The following is an 18,637-nucleotide window of genomic DNA, read 5'->3' on the forward strand; positions in this document are numbered from 1 at the left end:
AGACTTGCATGCACGAGTTTATCATCAGCATGCTCGACTGCATGCCGCTTGAATACCTTACCTGAAGACTTGCGAGTGTCTAAGTGCATCGCTTTAACAACGGTTAGTTTCAGGATACCCTTGGGTGGCCGCTGCCGAACTACAAAACATGCAGTTTACAGACAGAGTTAGGAAACAGTTAGTTCCTGTCGTTTTGGAACCACTGGTACAAGCTACAGAAGTGTTATCGTGACTATGTACGCTGTTAAGAGCAACAAAAAGCACTTGTGAGCCAAGCAGAATCTATTATGGTCTTTCATACAATGTTTTGCAAACTGCAACATAAATAAATACACCATTTTAAAATCCAAAATCTGTAAACATACAGAGACAGGTATTTTTTTTCATTAGTTTTCTTCAACAGCGTACTAGAAATCAGTGATTAAAATGCATGCAGCACATCATGTTGAGGATTACTGAAATATGCCAGACTACAGTACACAGAATGTTACCAGTACCAGAAAACATGCGTAGAGCAAATACAGGATCTACTATACAGATACACACAAAAAAAAAGGATGAAGCAAGCAGTTATAATAATAAGGTTCATGCACTTTTGTACAACACTACATAAATATGTACATGAATAAATAAATAAACACACGGAGTACAGTTAAAACAAGTAGTAACGAAAAAAGTGAAGAGTGTAAGAAAAGTTAACTGCAACAGAGTGGTTTTATTTATACTGATTTCATTTGCAGTAATATTAAATGTACTGATTGCAGTGAGCTGCGAGTAACAATAAAAAGTCCACTGGAACCTGTTGTTGGAGGTACGTTTGCAAAAAGGAACTGTGTTATAACTTTCGACACTTAAGAGTGAGGGATGACTTACTATGTTCACCAAACCTAATGTTTGTATTCTCTCGTAGGCCTGCCTGGGCTCGGGCAAGTTGTAACCGGACGCCACTGATTTCTAAGCAAACAATTAATTCCTTTCCCAAAATCGGACTTTGTGCTGCAAGACGGTAAGCTTCACAGGGTACACAAACACAACCGAAAGGTGCTACGTATGCCCAGTCAAACCAGGGAGTAACACCAGACGGCAACCTTTGAGCTGCCTGCCGGGCTATGACGACAGGCGTCTGCACTTTCCTGTAAGCTCCCGGGTCCCTTGCCCGGTTGACCAACATCTGGTCGCACAACCTCTGCCACGGCCGGGAAGAGGACGGAGTCGACACGACCGCACACGCCCACCCATCTCGCACTTGTGAGGGACAGTGCACAGTGTAATGTGACCGTTTCCTTAATTTTATTTTATGTTTTATTATTGTTTGAGATTTAAATTGATCCATACTATGTTTTAAGTTATATGTAAAATGTTAAATGAAACTATTCCACTGTCACGGGGTTTCCTGCTGGCCTGCGGTCGGGGGCGGTGGGTGGCCCCGCCTAACGGTCCGAAGGGTTGACTGACCTGGTCTCTTTCTTCGGTTCCGGCCAATAGGGAATCAGCATCCAAGGCCAACTCACTGTTAAATTTTAAAACTATTTCTTTAAGAAACTGACAAATGTAAAATCTAACCAGCTAAGATTATGTTAAAGGGCACCAATGTAAAGAATGCAAAAATTCAATACTATCATAATAAAACTCTGCCTACTGACACGTAATTTGGCTATGGGGGCGGGGCCTAGATTAGGCCATGAGCTCTGGTTGGTGGACCGGGAGAGGTCCGCGGGCACAGAAGGAATCCACGAGAGACAAGGGAGTCTGGATACCGCCTCGAAGGTGAACAGACGTGTCCGGCCTTCGAAGGGTCACGGCACTGTTTAGTATTTGATTCATTTCTGGGGCCTGAAGCGTACAAGCCAGCCCCCGGATATTTTTACAGTCTTCCTAGGAGACTATTTAGCCAAATTACGTGATCGGCTGATCGGCCATTTAAAATACTACAAGTATTTTATCCCACTAAACCCCGCAACTATATTCGTGTTCAACCAGTAGCAGCCTGAGCAAAAAACAACAACAGGCAGAATTTGTTGTTAAGGGCGGGTTGCAGTATTATCACGGATTCAGAAAATAACTGATATGATGTGCGACATGTAGTCTGTTAATTTCAATGACATTTCTTTAATAAATTTGTCTGTGACAAGAACCCTACATAACATTTTCCAACTAAATCATCTTTCGCGTTTCTCAAGCTGGAGGGTGTTGTTGGCATGGGCACAGATCCAGGGGGGAAGGGGGGGCAGGCCCCCCCTGGAATTAAGAAGTACCTCACTGAGACAGCCTGCCTGCACTTGCAAAAGTGTGACTGTGAAACCAGGTTGATGTCAAAACTATAACTATATCTCACGGAAAACTTTCTGTATATTTTAAAAGTTATCTGCTTATTGCATGTATATAAGGCAAAATATGGGCAATATAAAACATACAAGCACCCTATCCATAGATGACGTGTCGGTTAACCCCACTTTCGGGCCCTGTGCCCCCCCTCCCCTCCCTGGGGAATCCAACAGTTAGTGCTCCTGGTTGTGGATGTTCTAAACAGAAGTCCTCCCTCGTGGAAACTCAATAGAACGCATAAAATGGCTGGGAGTCGTGTTTAAAAAAAAAAAAATTCACATTTTTACTGCTGGAGGGTGTACTGGGCGATCTAAAGATAAGCCCCGCGCCTTGATCTTAACGGTGGATGAAAAACTCACTTTGGTCGAAGACGACAAGTTGCGAAGAGCGCGGGAAGCTGAACGCACGAGGGGGAAAGGGGAAAGCGGGCTACAGGGCGGGGGATCGCGGGGGAGATGCGGAGGCAGTCTTACCACTCGCGCTGCTGGGACGCAGCCCGGTCCCCTCCACCACTTCGACGAGGATACGCCCACAAGCCCCAAACTGCGCTTGCTCTGCGGAGACGAGACACGCTGACAGGCACGGAACGACACGCAAACGAGACAGACGTTCACTTCAACATAAACATACTAACACACATATAGTTCACCAGATTGTCTCACGTAAGGTACTGTGAAAAATAAACACAACATTTGGAACAAAAAAATAATTATTCACAACACTTAAAAAATGAACTGGGATATCCAAGTTGTGCAAATTATTACTGTTACACATGTCAGGCATGCGGATGTGATGACGATGGATGTAGTACCATGTATGACTATACAAAAATCTGAATACAACAGTAGTACATAAATGGAAACAGATCGCACTGACGTGATAAGCTGAACGTTATCCAGGACACCCGGTGAGTACGGTGACGTACGACTTGTGAAAACCTCCAGTACTCAGATTTCAGAAGGGCGTGCTGGCTCGCACACTTAGTCATCCAGACCGGCACGACTCGGGCTAGACTAGCGAGCACCATGGTTCGTACATCCACTGTATATTTACGGTTAGAATGCTTCATGAACGGTAAAGCATTACGGGACCTCAGGTCTACAGCATTTACATCATCCGTGGGGGACATTGTTATCCTTTTCTGAATGTTATCCACACACAACTACATAATAACAGCTAGCAAACTTGTTGGCTGTTTTGCTACCATGGAATGGCATTCTAAGCCAGACAGATTTTATGTGTTTACCACCATTCAAAAATAACACGTGAATTAAATTAAATATTTGTAAAATAAGTAGAAATTTTTCCAGTGATTTATATTTTTAAAATGCTGCTCTCATTCTCGTAGGTTTTAATTGCTGCAATCCTGTACCAAGGTTATTAAAATTTTATTTCATATTATATATGAGCATAATTGCATTAATTTAAAATTTAGGATGTCTACTTCATATGAAAGTGATATAAAAACTTTATACTTCAAGGGAAAAAATTTAACATCTACAATAACTTTTGGGTTTACGGTGTTGTCGGCAGCATCATCGTTTTAAACGCTAACACACAACTACACAGAACCAGGATGTACTGTAGGAGCCATTCCAGTCGCTGCCTGGAGTGACCCAGGGAAACAAACCTGGATGACTGGAATGTAGGCCTCTGCGAATACCAGTTTTTTTAGTTCTAATTGAATATGAATTATTCTCGAATACGAATATTGAATTGAAACAGTAAGAATTAGATCCTGTTAAATTTTTTTCATACATAACAAATACATATTGAAAGAAAAAGTAAATGTGTAGTGTAGTGGCTTTTGGGAAATTAGATAAATAATACTATATTGAAAGGTTGGTTAGGTTTAGTCAGTTACAATTACTAAAGGTAAAATTTTGTTGAAATATTCAACTTTTGAAAGGAAAATATAAATAATTATTTTTTATGGAAATCAAAATAGGATCTGCAAAAGAAGAAAAATATTTAAATAAACAGTGCAAAGCGAATATGTAAGGTGTTGTGATATGTGATGTTGGCATCTATGAGAGTTGGTATCTATGAAAGGAAGTGGTAGAGCGGCAAGTGGATCGTGATGTAATGGTGGAGAGTGAATGTAACATAATGAGTAGAGCGATTTTGAATAAATATGTGATAGTCGTACAGTGTAATGAGTTGATGTCCATTTAAACAAGGTGAAAACACAACATGGCGCAGTCGGTAGTAAATCGCATAGTGTTCGCAACGTGACCTTAGTGGTGTTGTTTCGTTGTTGTGCCACGTGGAGATAGAGGTTATACAGGTTTCGGCGCGATGGAATCGTTTAAGCCACCGCCGGCGCTGCTTCTAGATGGAAATCTGTGTGAACACTTTCGGCGGTTCAAACAGAGCTTTGATATTTTTATGCTGGCGACTGGATATGAGTCCAAACCATCGGCAGTCAAGGCGGCGATGTGGTTAAACCTCATAGGAGACGAGGCTGTTGAGTTGTTCAACACATTCGATCTTCCAGCGGAAGACCGTAGGGATTTTGAAAAGGTGTTGCGAGCATTTGAACATTATTGTAACCCTGTAAAAAATATCGTAGTTGAGCGGTACAAGTTTAATTGCCGATCTCAGGAAGAGGGAGAGCCGTTTGACTCGTTTGTGAGAGATTTAAAAAAGCTGGTTCAAAGTTGTGACTTCAAGGACCAGACAGACAGTGTTGTGCGGGACAGAATAGTTTTGGGCATTCGGGACAAAGGGCTGCAGGAACGTTTGTTGCGTGAACCGGATCTCAGCTTGTCACGGGCAATGGAACAGTGTAGGGTGGCTGAGCTAGGCAAGCAACGTGCCGACGCTATACAAACCAAAGCTGTCAATCCTGTTAATCGGCGTGAGGATTCGTCGGATGATGAAATTCACCCGAGAGGAGGCACAGTTGAAACTGTGTGGCGAAATAGAAGAAAGCAGAAATCAACTGAACAGCAGCAGGTACCATACAAAGGGGGGGCTGAACAGAAGCATGTGCAACAAGGAAGTCCTAAGTGCCGAAGGTGCGGGAGGGTACATAGGAAGAATGAGTGCCCTGCCTTTGGAAAAAAATGTTACAAGTGCATGAAGTTCAATCATTTTGCAACCGTGTGCACCAACCAAGTTGAAGAGGTTAGGTTAACGGGAGGTGAGATGGAAGAGTTCTTTGTCAGCACATTAGAAGTGGCAGAAGCAACGACCGGGGTGGAGGATGCCAAGCCAGGCCGAAAGGAGTGGATCCAAGAAATGTGGGTTGAAGGTAAGACTGTATATTTCAAGCTTGATACGGGCTCAGAGGTAAATATCATATCACAGAGTATTGTGAAGCAGCTGGCTCGCCCAACCCAGTTGAAATGGTCACACATAACACTCGAAGGGTTCGGCGGCAAAAAAGTGAAACCAGTGGGTGTCATTAAGCTAATGTGTGGAGTAAATACAGCAGATGGTGCTCAGGAGTGCCTGGAGTTTGTTGTTGTTGAAGATGGTAGCTGCAGAATGCCCATTCTTGGACTGCCAGGATGCGTGTGTTTGAAGTTAGTTTCTCGCAGTTTTGTCCACACCTTACACAGTAGCGTTTTATCGGAAGATAAGTTCCTCTCAGAATTTGCAGATGTATTTCAGGGAGTCGGGTGTATTCCGAACAAGTGCACATTGGTAGTAGATAAATCTGTTCAGCCAGTTGCTAAACCACCTCGAAGAGTGCCCTTTGCCTTAAGAGATAGATTAAAAATCAAGTTGGACGAGCTTGTTAAGCTAGGAATTATTGCCAAGGTTGATCAGCCAACTGGATGGGTTAGCAACCTAACTGTTGTTGAAAAGGGCGACAAAAGTCTCAGACTCTGTCTAGATCCAGTAGACCTGAATAAGGCAATTTGCAGGGAGTATCACATGATACCAACATTAGAGGAGTTGAGCTGCCAGCTGAACAATAAGTCCATTTTCACAGTGTTGGACCTGAAAGATGGGTTTTACCAGGTGGAACTAGATGAGGAATCAAGTATGTACTGCACTTTCAGCACACCATTTGGATGTTATAAATTTCTCAGGCTCCCATTTGGGTTATCGAGTGCACCTGAAATTTTTCAACGAATAAACATGCAAAACTTTGGTGATATTCCAGGGGTACTAGTATACTTTGATGACCTCTTGATTGCTGCTGCAAATGAAGTTGAGCACGATCAAATATTGTTACAGGTAGCACAGAGAGCGAGAGCGCTAAATGTGAAGTTCAATGTACGCAAGATTCAGTTCAAAAAGAAGGAGGCAAGGTATTTTGGGCATGTGTTCTCCTCAAATGGTATGCAGCCAGATCCCGACCAGGTGCGAGCTATTCTAGCACTACAAACACCCACCAACAAAGTTGAGCTGCAAAGAGTGTTGGGTTTCATCAGCTACTTAAGGAAGTTTTTACCTAACTTAGCTAGCATCATAGCTCCACTGAGGGAACTCCTGAAGAACGATACTGAGTGGCAGTGGTTACCAGTGCACACTGATGTGTTGCAGCAAGTCAAGGAGTTGATCAGCAAGGCACCAGTACTCGGCTTGTATGACCCCAACAAAAAACTGTCCATTCAGTGTGATGCCTCAAAAGATGGACTGGGATGTTGTTTAATGTGTGATGATCAGCCGATCAGCTATGCTTCCCGAAGTTTGTCCTCAGCAGAAAAGAATTATGCACAAGTCGAGAAGGAAATGCTCAGTATTGTGTTTGCAGCGAGAAAGTTTCATCACTACATATATGGAAGGCATGTCATAGTACACACAGACCACAAACCATTAGTTCCAGTGTTTAAGAAAAGTATAGCAGATGTGTATTCTGTTAGACTTCAACGAATGAAAATCAGGCTGCTACGGTACACGCTGTCGGTAGAGTATCTTCCAGGCAAACTCATGCATGTAGCAGACTTACTGTCAAGGGCGTATTTGCCAGAAGTGGAACATGCAGATGAAGATTTGTCTGCAGAAATGGTTCACCTTGTGAGTGTGAGTGATACAAGTCAGGTGTCGACTACTAGAAAGGATGAGTTCAGGTGGGAAACTGCTAAGGATACAGCACTGTGTGAGGTTATGAGGTACTGTCAAAATGGGTGGCCAGAACACAAACATCAAGTCAGCCAGCAAGCTCAAATGTACTTTGTCCAAAGGAATTGCTTGCATCTCGACAAGGGTCTAGTGTTCTTAAATGATCGCATTGTAGTGCCAGTGGCATTGAGGCAGCAGATGCTACTCTTACTCCATGAGGGCCACTTAGGCATAGAAAGAACCAAAGCACGAGCCAGGCAAGTACTGTATTGGCCAAAAATGGCAGAAGACATTGAGATATTGGTAAATAGGTGTTTCACATGCCAAAAATTCAGAAGCCAGAATAAAGCAGAACCACTCATATCTCACAACATTCCAGAATTACCGTTTGAGAAACTTGGTATTGATCTTTGTGACTATGGGGGCAACAGCTATATGGTTGTCATTGACTACTATTCCAAGTGGATTGAAATAGTACCAGTAGCAAATAAACAAGCCAATGAAGTCATAAGAGGACTGAAATCTGTGTTTGCTACTCATGGTGTGCCAAAGCTCATTATTTCAGACAATATGCCATTTAACTCCTATAAATACAGGCAGTTCGCAATGAGTTGGGACTTCGAAGTAGTGACAGCAAGTCCTCACTACCCAAAGTCGAATGGGCTTGCAGAACGAGCAGTGCAGATTGCTAAGAACATGTTGAGGAGGTGTTCGGATTCGTCTAGTGATCTACCTGTCATGTTACTAGAGTACAGAAACACTCCTCTGACTGCTGTAGGCCTGTCACCAGCACAGTTGCTAATGAGTCGCCGGGTAAGGACGAAACTACCAATGAGGCAGCAGTTACTACAACCGGAAGTGCAGGGAAAGGTAGCAGAAGAACTACGTAACAGGCAAGCGAAGATCAAACAGTGGTATGATCAACGGGCAAGAAAGGCAACCGAGTTCGAGCACCAAGATAGGGTCTTGTTAAATAGAAACAATCAGTGGGAACCAGCAGAAATTGTACACAAGTCTTCGACTCCGAGATCATACGTTGTCCGTGATCAGGATGGCCAGCACGTGCGGAGGAACTCCCATCACTTGAGACCATCCAGCCTTGCTCCTGAGTTGCATAGGAGAAGGTCCAGCCTGGACTCTGATGATGAGTTCCGGGGGTTCCCAGCAGAAGACGAGGCAGGAGGAGAGTCGCAGGGAGCAGGGTCAAGAGTGCGGCAGGGAGAGTGCCCACCAGCACTGATGAGTGGTAAGGAAAAGGTCAATGTGTCGAGACGTACAAAAAGTGGACGTGAGGTGAAAGTGCCAGCAAGATACAAAGACTAGTGAGTACCAAATAATATGATTCCCCAAACTGATGACGTTTTAACTTTTGCTCTGTTTCTGGATTGTAGTAATATGTCAAGAGTGTGGATGTATTTGCTATAAAAGGGAAGGTGTTGTGATATGTGATGTTGGCATCTATGAGAGTTGGTATCTATGAAAGGAAGTGGTAGAGCGGCAAGTGGATCGTGATGTAATGGTGGAGAGTGAATGTAACATAATGAGTAGAGCGATTTTGAATAAATATGTGATAGTCGTACAGTGTAATGAGTTGATGTCCATTTAAACAAGGTGAAAACACAACATAAGGCACTTGGAGTATGTGTGAAGAAATATCAAGAGGGTGGGTTTAAAAAGAATGTAGTGAGCAGTTTTAGTCTATAGTTAAATATGATGTAGGTATAAAAATTTTTTTGAAATTGTTTGTTTGAATTTCGTCACTATGTGAAAATAAATCATTATTCATATTAACATATATATTAACATTTATGGATTATATATTTTGTGTCCCCAAGATAAAATTTATCTTGCTCAATATCAATATTATGCATGGTTATATTATTATTTTAATTATTGAATGATGTTTAACACTAGAACTCCCAAGGCGGTCATTTTGACCTCTAGCGATTTTGTTTTTATTTTAATTTCTAAAGATTTCGCATCTGAGTGATGCGCTTTTATGACTTTTCCTAAATCATAGTTTTGTTCTAAAAATCCATAATTTATCAATAATTGGTTCACTTGCAACTAAGATATTTTATGTTATACCTCGAACTCCCACAGCGGTCATTTTGACCTTCCGAAAAAAAAATTCAAAAATAGCTGCTTTGAGTTATGCAATTGAATAAACCTTTTTCTCATCTTCTACACGAGTATATTATGTGCACATACAGGTTATTTAACAATATTTTGCTAGAATAAATATTATTTAATGTGGGTTTATATAGGCCCACATAAATAATTTCCTTTATATTTTGTGTGTGCAGCTGTGTGCATATCAATTGTTTTCTTATCATCACGCATGTGCTCTACATTTGCGCATGTCGTAACAAAATGATGCCAAGTCCTTGACTTCTACCTATATCGTATTTCTTGTTCGGTAGAAGCTGGGTTTGTACTTTGGTATGGGTTGGTATGAATGCATTTCTTTTGTTCGCATTCTTACTCCCCTTCAGTGAAAATATTGGCTGCCTTGTGCATGAGTCATCATTGTTGTTCACCACTGCAGAGTGAATCATCTCTGTAAAGAGAGAACACGCATATCAGTAGTCTGGGTAACAGTATAGTTTCGCAATGAAGTAGGTCTTGGGTGTGAATTCCATTGGCGCTGTTGCTGTGTGTGTTTTACTGAACATTTATAATGAACCGACATAAACTCACACTAGAACAAGCTTTGCAGTATTTGCAAGACCTTCCTGAAGATCAATCTGAATGCAGTGACTTGCTTGAGAGTGATGAAGATTACATTCCGAATAATAGTGACTCAACTGGAAGTGAAGAAATCGATGAACCAGATGACCTTGTGTTTGAGAAAACTTCTATAGTCGCAGCTAATTCATCTAGATGTATCACTGGTAAGTAAAATAATTTTATTGAATAAAGTATAAAAATTTAGTTCCGTAACAAGTGTCTAAGTAATATTTTTTCTCAAGAGTATCCCGGTATAAATGGATGTTTAGGGCTGAGACTTCTGATCTCAAGGGTTTTTGATCTAGGCCTGTATGGTTAGACAAATATTTTTACTTACTAATATTTACTAATTTACTAATATTTGGACATTCTATTATAACATACTTTTTTTCTATATTATATGAAATATTCAATGAAACGTCTTAGGTTAGTTTTTTATGTGCACAAAACATATAGCAATAATATAAGATTTTTGTAATATACTCCACTCACTACCTATCTCAGCTATTACGATTCTGAGTTCCACAATATATTTGCTGCATCATAATTGTTATTGCGTATGTGTATGAATGAAGGACTTTCTAAATAAAAAATGATTTTTTTCCAGGCACTACTCAAGGCACATCAGATGGCATTGCTGCATTATCTGCACCAGTTCCGTATTCAGCGAATGTGTCAGGGCGTGCAGTACGGCAAGGAAGTAGGCGAGGCAGAGGACGAGGGCAAGGCAGAGGAGAAAAAGAACCAGAACCAAGTGGTAATGAAATGCAAGATCATTCTAGACCAATTCAAGCTCAAAGATCTGTCGCACATTGCACTAAAAAGCGCGTTAGATGTGGACCTCAGCAATTTATTCCAGTTGTTGGTGTTACAATGATCAGTGCGAATGGAAAGCAATGGACTGTTGTGAATGCAGGTGATAGTGCTGTAGGCAGGGTGGGTTTGCAGAATGTGCTACGTGCAGGGTGTCTACCAGATCTAGTAAATGAAATTCCCTGATTTTTCCAGGTTTTCCAGGTCTAAAACTGAATTTTTCCAGGTTTTCTGTAACACAATTACGACATTCCACAAAACTGAAAAAACTGCATAACAGTACATTTACGGGTTTCAAAATATTTCAACTCACTTAAATTATTAAAAAAAAATACCTTCTTCCAGACGTGGCCAAAGTGACTCAATTGATGGCAAATAAAACATGCTGCTACAAATATTTCACACACTTACTTTTGCAAAAACATAAGTAATATGAAGCTCCCATCAATTTCGCAGTGACTCAACTTTTGCGTCTATTGCACTTGCTTCAGAGCGAGCCAAATCCAACACTTGAGCCTTCTTCAACTGCAATGCCTTGATCTCCTCTTCAACTCTTCTTTTTCTGCCTTCTTCTTGTCTGTAGCTTCCTTTTCTTTTTGTTTTGTTTGCAGGGCTTCCTTACGCCTACAACTAGCATTTATTACATACTGTAACATGGACTTGGTGATATCAACATGCTCTACACCTCCAGAACGTTGAACAAAGTCGTACATCTGTCTTAGTGCGTTCAGTATTTCTTCCTGCAAGTTTTCAGTCAGCAGATTAGAATTCACTGAAAATCCTCTTTCCAATGATGCATTTCCATTGGAAAGTACCAACATCATACTCACAAACTTTAGAAGGCCTGTTTTGGCAGCTACTGTATGGGCCTTAAGGATGAGCATCCACAATTGATCAAAGCGCCAGTCTTCTCGAGAAAAAGACGAGAACAGTGCTTCAGAATCTTGCGAGGAACATACCAACTGATATGATCACTCAATGTTATCAGCTTCTAGTCCTTATAGCCACTTGTTTTGAAGACAACATTCTAAACTGTAATTCACATGCTGTTTCCTCACACCCTAATTTAAAGCCACAGACGGACATAAGCAGGAAATTCCCTTGGTAAGTTTGTACTTCAGGGGACTTTTGTCTTGAGTTTTTTTACCATAACCTTTAGACAAGTCCTAACATAATTTTTCAGTAACAGGACAGACTTTAATGGTACTTTCTCTTTCTTGATGGCATGGCATACTGCATAACCCAACTTGATATTGTTAGCAGTCAATAGATTTTCCTGGTTATCTACATCCAATTGAGATACATTGCGTTTCTCCCTAAAGCTCTTCAGTACCTCTGGTTTCAAAAACTTTCCTGCCAAAGCTAATAAAATGTCTACCAGTGAATCATAGAGAAAAGGTGCCATGGGTGCTTCACTTTGGAACATTGTGAGAAACAATTCCAGCTCTGATGCCAGAATAGAAGAATGTCAATTTTACTTCTAGAAGATTATCTTCAAGAGCACTTTTCACTATACTGAAAGACACAGATGAAATAGAAACTTCACTAACAAATTTCTTTTCTTTAGGTGGGATAAAGTTTTCATGGCATGCTCAGCAACTGCAGTATTCCATCTGATTGCACAAAATTTCTTGGAAAAAAGCTCTGATCCAGTTATTCTAATGTAATCTGCCCTCCTTGCAGGTACATGCATAAACAAATAGTAACTGTGCCTGAAAAAACTAACAACATCCAATTGTATAGCAGAAATTCCAGTTTTGAAAGCACCATGGACCGTATGAAGCCCACAGCCACCAATTTCTAGCAACGATGGCGAATCTTCACCAAAAGTGTCTGTGATATGTATTTTCAAAGCTAACAAAAATGCCCAGTTTACGTTGAGGGCATCCATAGATACATAAAATTAAATGCACCTGTCGGTATAATCCGAACGTGGGAAGCACATGCTGCAGTACGTACATCAGCAGGATAACAGACCAGCTTGAACCAGTTTGTATCACGTGATTTAACGCCACTTCCGAATTCGATGGTAAATAAAAGAAAATGGAAGTGGGAACTGTTCGTTATTTTCCATCCAAAAATAAAATAATGGGACGCGATACACTTGATGCTACGTCAATGCAAGCAGATCAATAAACAAAAAACGTTTTGACAACTACAACCAACCAAACAAAAATTCCCTGATTTTTAACAAAATTCCCTGATTTTTCCCTGATTATTCCCTGATTACAATATTCCCTGATTTTTCCAGGTTTTCCAGGTTTTCCAGGGTCAGTAGACACCCTGTACGTGAAAGGCCAGGACTTTCGCCTACTGCAAAACGTAGTATTGATGAGGCAAACGTTACAAGTGCATTCAGACTTTTTATTGATGAAACTATACTGCAGAAAATAGTAAAATGCACTGAAACAGAGGCTCAGTACAGGCTGCAAGACGAAACATGGTGTTTAAGTTTGGAAGAGCTAGAAGCTTTTATTGGTCTATTGTACCTGCGCGGTGTGAGTGGAGCCAAAGGACTTCCACTCGCTAGTCTCTGGTCAGCCAAATGGAGTATTCGTTTTTATGGAGACACAATGTCACGCAATAGATTCCAGGAAATATTGAGATTTATTCGCTTTGACATAAAATCATCAAGACCAGAACGTTTGGAGCAGGACAAGTTTGCTCTTATATCGGATATTTGGAATCAATTTACCAGCAATTGCATTTCCAGCTACAAACCAGGTGCTGATATTACTGTTGATGAGCAACTTTTCCCAACCAAAGCCAAATGCCGTTTCACTCAATACATGTCTAATAAACCTGATAAATTTGGAATAAAATTTTGGCTGGGTGTTGATGTTGCGAGTAAATACATACATTCTAAATGGATTCCCTTACTTAGGCAAAGATGATAAACGGCCTGCTGACCAGTCTCTCTCTGAAAATGTAGTTCTTCGATTGGTTAGTCCTTATCTCGACACTGGCCGTAATATTACCATGGACAACTTATTCACTTCAGTAGCTTTGGCAGAAAAATTGATGGCTAGGGGTACAAGTGTTGTTGGTACAGTGAACAGGGCTAGAAGAGACATTCCAGCAGAACTCAAGAATGCAAATCTTCCATTGCAGGATTCATTCATACTAAAGCAGAATGACTGCACTCTTACTGTGTACCAAGGAAAAGTAAACAAAAATGTACTTATACTTAGTACCATGCATACATCTGTTTCTATTGGCGTAGATAAGAAAAGACTTCCAGAAACTGTCAGTTATTACAATGCTACTAAATATGGGGTCGATCTAGCAGATCAAATGGCTCGACAATACTCAACTAAAGCCGCATCCCGGCGCTGGCCACTCCAAGTATTTTACAACATACTTGATTTTGCTGGAATTAATTCATGGGTACTGTACAAAGAAGCTACAGGTTCTAGTATCAGCCGAAGAGATTTCATCATGAAACTAGCAGAGCAACTTCGAGAGGGCCATGTGAGAAATCGAAGGGAAAACTTAGAGGACAACAATCTTGACACAGTTCCACATGAAAATCGTAAGCGCCGTCAATGCCAGATTTCCAAGTGCAATGGAAACAAGACTACCGAAGTTTGTACTGTATGTGCTAAATATGTTTGTGGCAAATGCACAGGGAAAGTCGTCAAAAAAACTGTGTGCTTAGTATGTAATGTAAAAGTAAATGTATGAAAAATAGAAAGTTGAATTGTATACATTATATCAAATGTACAATTTTATGTGTTTTGAAGTATGCAAAAAAAGGAAGGGTCACATTCATTTTCAATTTTAAAAAATATGATAATTATATTCTATTTTTAAATAATATTTTGAAATAAAATATTTTTTAAATATTACAAAATATATGTTACAAAAGTGTGTACGAATGTCTATATTATCTAAATAAAATCTTTTATAAATAAAATTTTATTTATTTTATCTCTCATAAAATGATCTTAAAGTAAATGTTATATTCTGTGTTAAAATCAATCCAAAAATATATATCATAAACAGTATTTTTAAAATTCGGTCAAATTGACCCTTCATGGGAGTTCTAGGGTGTAACAAACTCTGGGAGTCCTAGTGTTAAGAGCCCAATTATAAACAGGTCAGTAAAATAATATGGGTGACACCCGATACATTTGTCGCACATGCGCGACGACCGTAAAACACTATTTCTTGTGTGACAATACTAGTTTCAAAACCTGCAGTGACATGTTGTGTAGAATTTTCTCGGACGACGTGTTTGAACACGGATGTAGGACGTGGATGATTGTAATCAGCAAACCTATTCTTCAGATCCCGAGCCACAACAGAGGTGAGTGAACTCGGCGAATCTGGGCAATGTGGTCCGGCAAGATATAATATGGATTATATTTTTTTGTTCACAAGATAAAATTTTCTTGCTCAATATCAATATCATGCATGGTTAAATTTATATTTTAATCATTGAATGATGTTTAAGAGCCCAATTATAAACAGGTGGGTGACACCCGATGATGACCAAAAACACTATTTCTTGTGTGACAATACTAGTTTTAAAATCTGCAGTGACATGTTCCGTGTAGAATTTTCTCGGACGATGTGTCTGAATACGGATGTAGGACGTGGATGATTGTGATCAGCAACACGGCAACTGTATCCTCAGATCCCGAGCCACAACAAAGGTGAGTGAACCCGGGTGCTCGGGTGGTCCCACGCACTGGACTGCTGGCGCTGCAGGTGCAGACGCTCCGTCTCCTCGGCGCGCCGCCGCGCCTCGCACAGCCGGTGCAGCCAGGCTGCGCGCTCCTTGGCGCTGGGCGCCACCAGGCAGTGCCAGGTCCCGCTGGCCGCGTCCTGCAGCCGCAGTGCCCGGGGGCTCTCCGGGGCGTCGCCCGCGGGGCTCTCCGTCCGGGACTCCTCCTCCATCACCAGCTGGCTCAGGAAGACGGGCTGCAACCGACCACCACCGCACGCTTCGCAGTCGCTCCACTTCCAGTCCCGGGAGGGGCGTGAAGTATCTTCCAGTTCAACAGAATCCAAAAACTTCAAATCTAACAGCTCCTTACAAGGCTATTTTAACGTATTTCTGACGTGAAAAAAAAAAGTTCAGTTAAAAAAAAGGGGGGAGTTGTCTGTAAAGTCGGTTTACGGACCATAATTTCACGTGATGGCGTCATAAGAAAACATTGATAAAATTTGCATACTTTTTTTAATTTTCAAATATCATTTACAGTTTTTTGCAAATTGAAATTTAAAAAAAATTGTTTAAACATAAACACGAACAATTAGTTAAAAAAGCCCCGCCTTAACCTTGTTTGATGTTATGGAAGATTTTCTCGCATGGTGGTTGGCCGGTTCTTGCACGCTCGGCTCAGACAGAACGTGACAATGAGTCGTGATTTTTCGTGCATGCAGACGGCGTTCATCGATTTATAAGACGTTATCACGTCAAAAAGTATAACAAAACAATATTTAAAAAAATAAAATAACAGACTTCCAAAGGTTAGATGCGAGGTACGACCTGGAGTAGATTATCTTTCGTTATAACCCCAGATTTTCGTTTCAGTTATCAGGTTACGCCCCTCTCATAGGACCACCACCGAGACCAATCGCATCCTACTGAGACCCCGCAGGGTGACAAACCTGGATTTTTCGTTGACGGCAAACTTGGCGTACGTTGTGATGGGTTCTATTCGCAGTTAATTCACTCCATCAACGCTTCACTTTCATTTTTTTTTACCACCCCTCACCGACTCCAATGATCCCGAAGTCTAAAAGACGTTAAAAGCAGTAGTTCATTTATTCACTCATACGGCAGGTACCGAAGGATAAGCAGTTTCAGAAATAATACAATGTTTGCTGGCTACAGAAGCCACTGAACGACTTCACCTGGCTTCAAACTGGACTGTGGTAAATTAGGTGTTATGTTTATAACTTGTGATCCTGTCTTCCCAGAGCCGGTATTTTTGCATCCTGCGTTATTTATGCTTTACTCCTGTTGACTGAAGTAGCTTTAATGTTTACATTTTTTACCGACTGTTGTGTCTTTCATGTATCATGCAACCAGGCGTCTCCACAAGTTAGGCCGAGATGCAAATCCTACAAGAAAAATGTTCCGACATAAATGTCACTCTTAATGACTAAAAATTTGATCATCTAGTTTTGTGCAGGTCAGTCGAACGGAAAACGTTTATAAAACTGAGTGTATAAGAAAAACTTCTCTTTTGCTAGGCACCTCTAAAGTAAGGTAGACTGTGGAATAAAATTTAAAGGTTAAAAAAAAATCATCTCAATTAGAGATTATTGATTTCCACCACAGTAATCACAAAACAATTATGTAATTATCTTGAGCCATCTCCAATAAATAAAATTGTTTCAAGGGCCTAGCTAAGAGACTAAAATGTATAGCCTAGGATAACTGGATGTTCATCATTACAGTTGATGTTCTTGTGTTCAAACTTAAGAACTAACATTTTTCCACAAAAAATTTTTTTTAATATTCACCAAATAATTAATGACAATTATTTAAATAAAGTATAAGTAAACTACAGGTTTTCTTACCTTCTTGTACAGTCGACACTTAATGTTGCTGGAGGAATCGAACGAGAAGCCATTGGCTCCAACGGACTTGCTGGGTTGAGTCAGGAGCAGGAAGTCGTTCAAAAGAAAACCAATCAGCTCTCGTCCACTTTTTGCCTGTCACAAATGACAGCCAAGCTACATACAGTCAACTCTGCACAATTTTTGTCTACTAAAGGGCCTCAACAACATTGCTTTTATTCAAAAGCACCAATCTTTAAATATTTACTTTCGCAGCCTACCAAAATAAAACCAAAATAATTTAACCTTTATTACAAAATCAAACATCATACACACATTATGAAACTGTTACAAACAAATTATTTTTCAATCACTAAATTCAAACCATTGATGTTGTTTAGGGCATTAAATGGTCCAAACATAGCTTTTTTTGTGTATGTAAATACTATGTCTGTCATTTGTACGCATTTGTTGATGCGACCAATAGAATCCTTTTGGAGTATCTGTACAGCTATACATGTCACAGATAACTGAGCAGCATCACTGAATTTATCATTACTAGATCACGTATGCTACATTTGTAAATGTTTATAAATACTAGGTGTGTGCAAATATTTTGATATTATACTCAACATTTCATATAGATTAATTTTTTTAAATCATATATTACTAGGGACACCTGTATTTCGCGATTTTATTTCATGTCAAGGTATTTCACAAAACACTGTAGCTTTTTCTAAGAGCCATGGCAAATTGCGAGGGTGCAGCAGTACCACATTCTCATTGGCTCCATCAAGAGCGGGACGACAACTCTCACCAACCTCAGCCAATAACCACAGGAGAAAAGCTACAGTATTTTGTGAAATACCTTGACACAAAATGTATTCGCGAAATACAGGTGTCCCTACATATTACCAATACATAAACCAAGTATGACACAAAATATTTAATTGTAACTGTATGAAGTTAAAATGATTTACTGAGGAATGTTGATTTGTTTTCTAAAACATTATACATAAATATTGTCTTTACGTAAGTAAAATACTTTGTAATTATATTTTTAAATTTCTAATAATACCCTTATTTTTATTTATACAATCAGTTAAAACAACAAAATATTGTTCAAACATAAAATTTTACTAGTTAAAGAAAATGACCAACCAGGTTTTTTTATCTTTATTTTACCCCTTTTTATTTGGGTTCCATATATAATTTTTTTCTTTTTCACTTTACT

General features: G+C 40.1%; 1 protein-coding gene across 6 annotated transcripts in view; it reads right to left on the reverse strand.

The window, feature by feature from the left end:
* Nucleotides 1-18,637, reverse strand: part of LOC134528518 (intersectin-1) — a 132,824-nt gene that overhangs the window by 12,156 nt on the left and 102,031 nt on the right. For all 6 annotated transcript variants that reach the window (XM_063362207.1, XM_063362210.1, XM_063362209.1 and 3 more), the window contains 3 exons: nucleotides 17,425-17,559; nucleotides 15,582-15,813; nucleotides 2,799-2,879 (listed from right to left, as the gene is read on the reverse strand). In XM_063362207.1, coding sequence (XP_063218277.1) covers nucleotides 2,799-2,879; nucleotides 15,582-15,813; nucleotides 17,425-17,559 — 448 coding nt within the window. The remainder of the gene's footprint in view (nucleotides 1-2,798; nucleotides 2,880-15,581; nucleotides 15,814-17,424; nucleotides 17,560-18,637) is intronic.

The sequence above is a fragment of the Bacillus rossius genome, chromosome 1 (assembly GCF_032445375.1).
Source record: "Bacillus rossius redtenbacheri isolate Brsri chromosome 1, Brsri_v3, whole genome shotgun sequence".
Lineage (NCBI taxonomy): Eukaryota > Metazoa > Arthropoda > Insecta > Phasmatodea > Bacillidae > Bacillus > Bacillus rossius.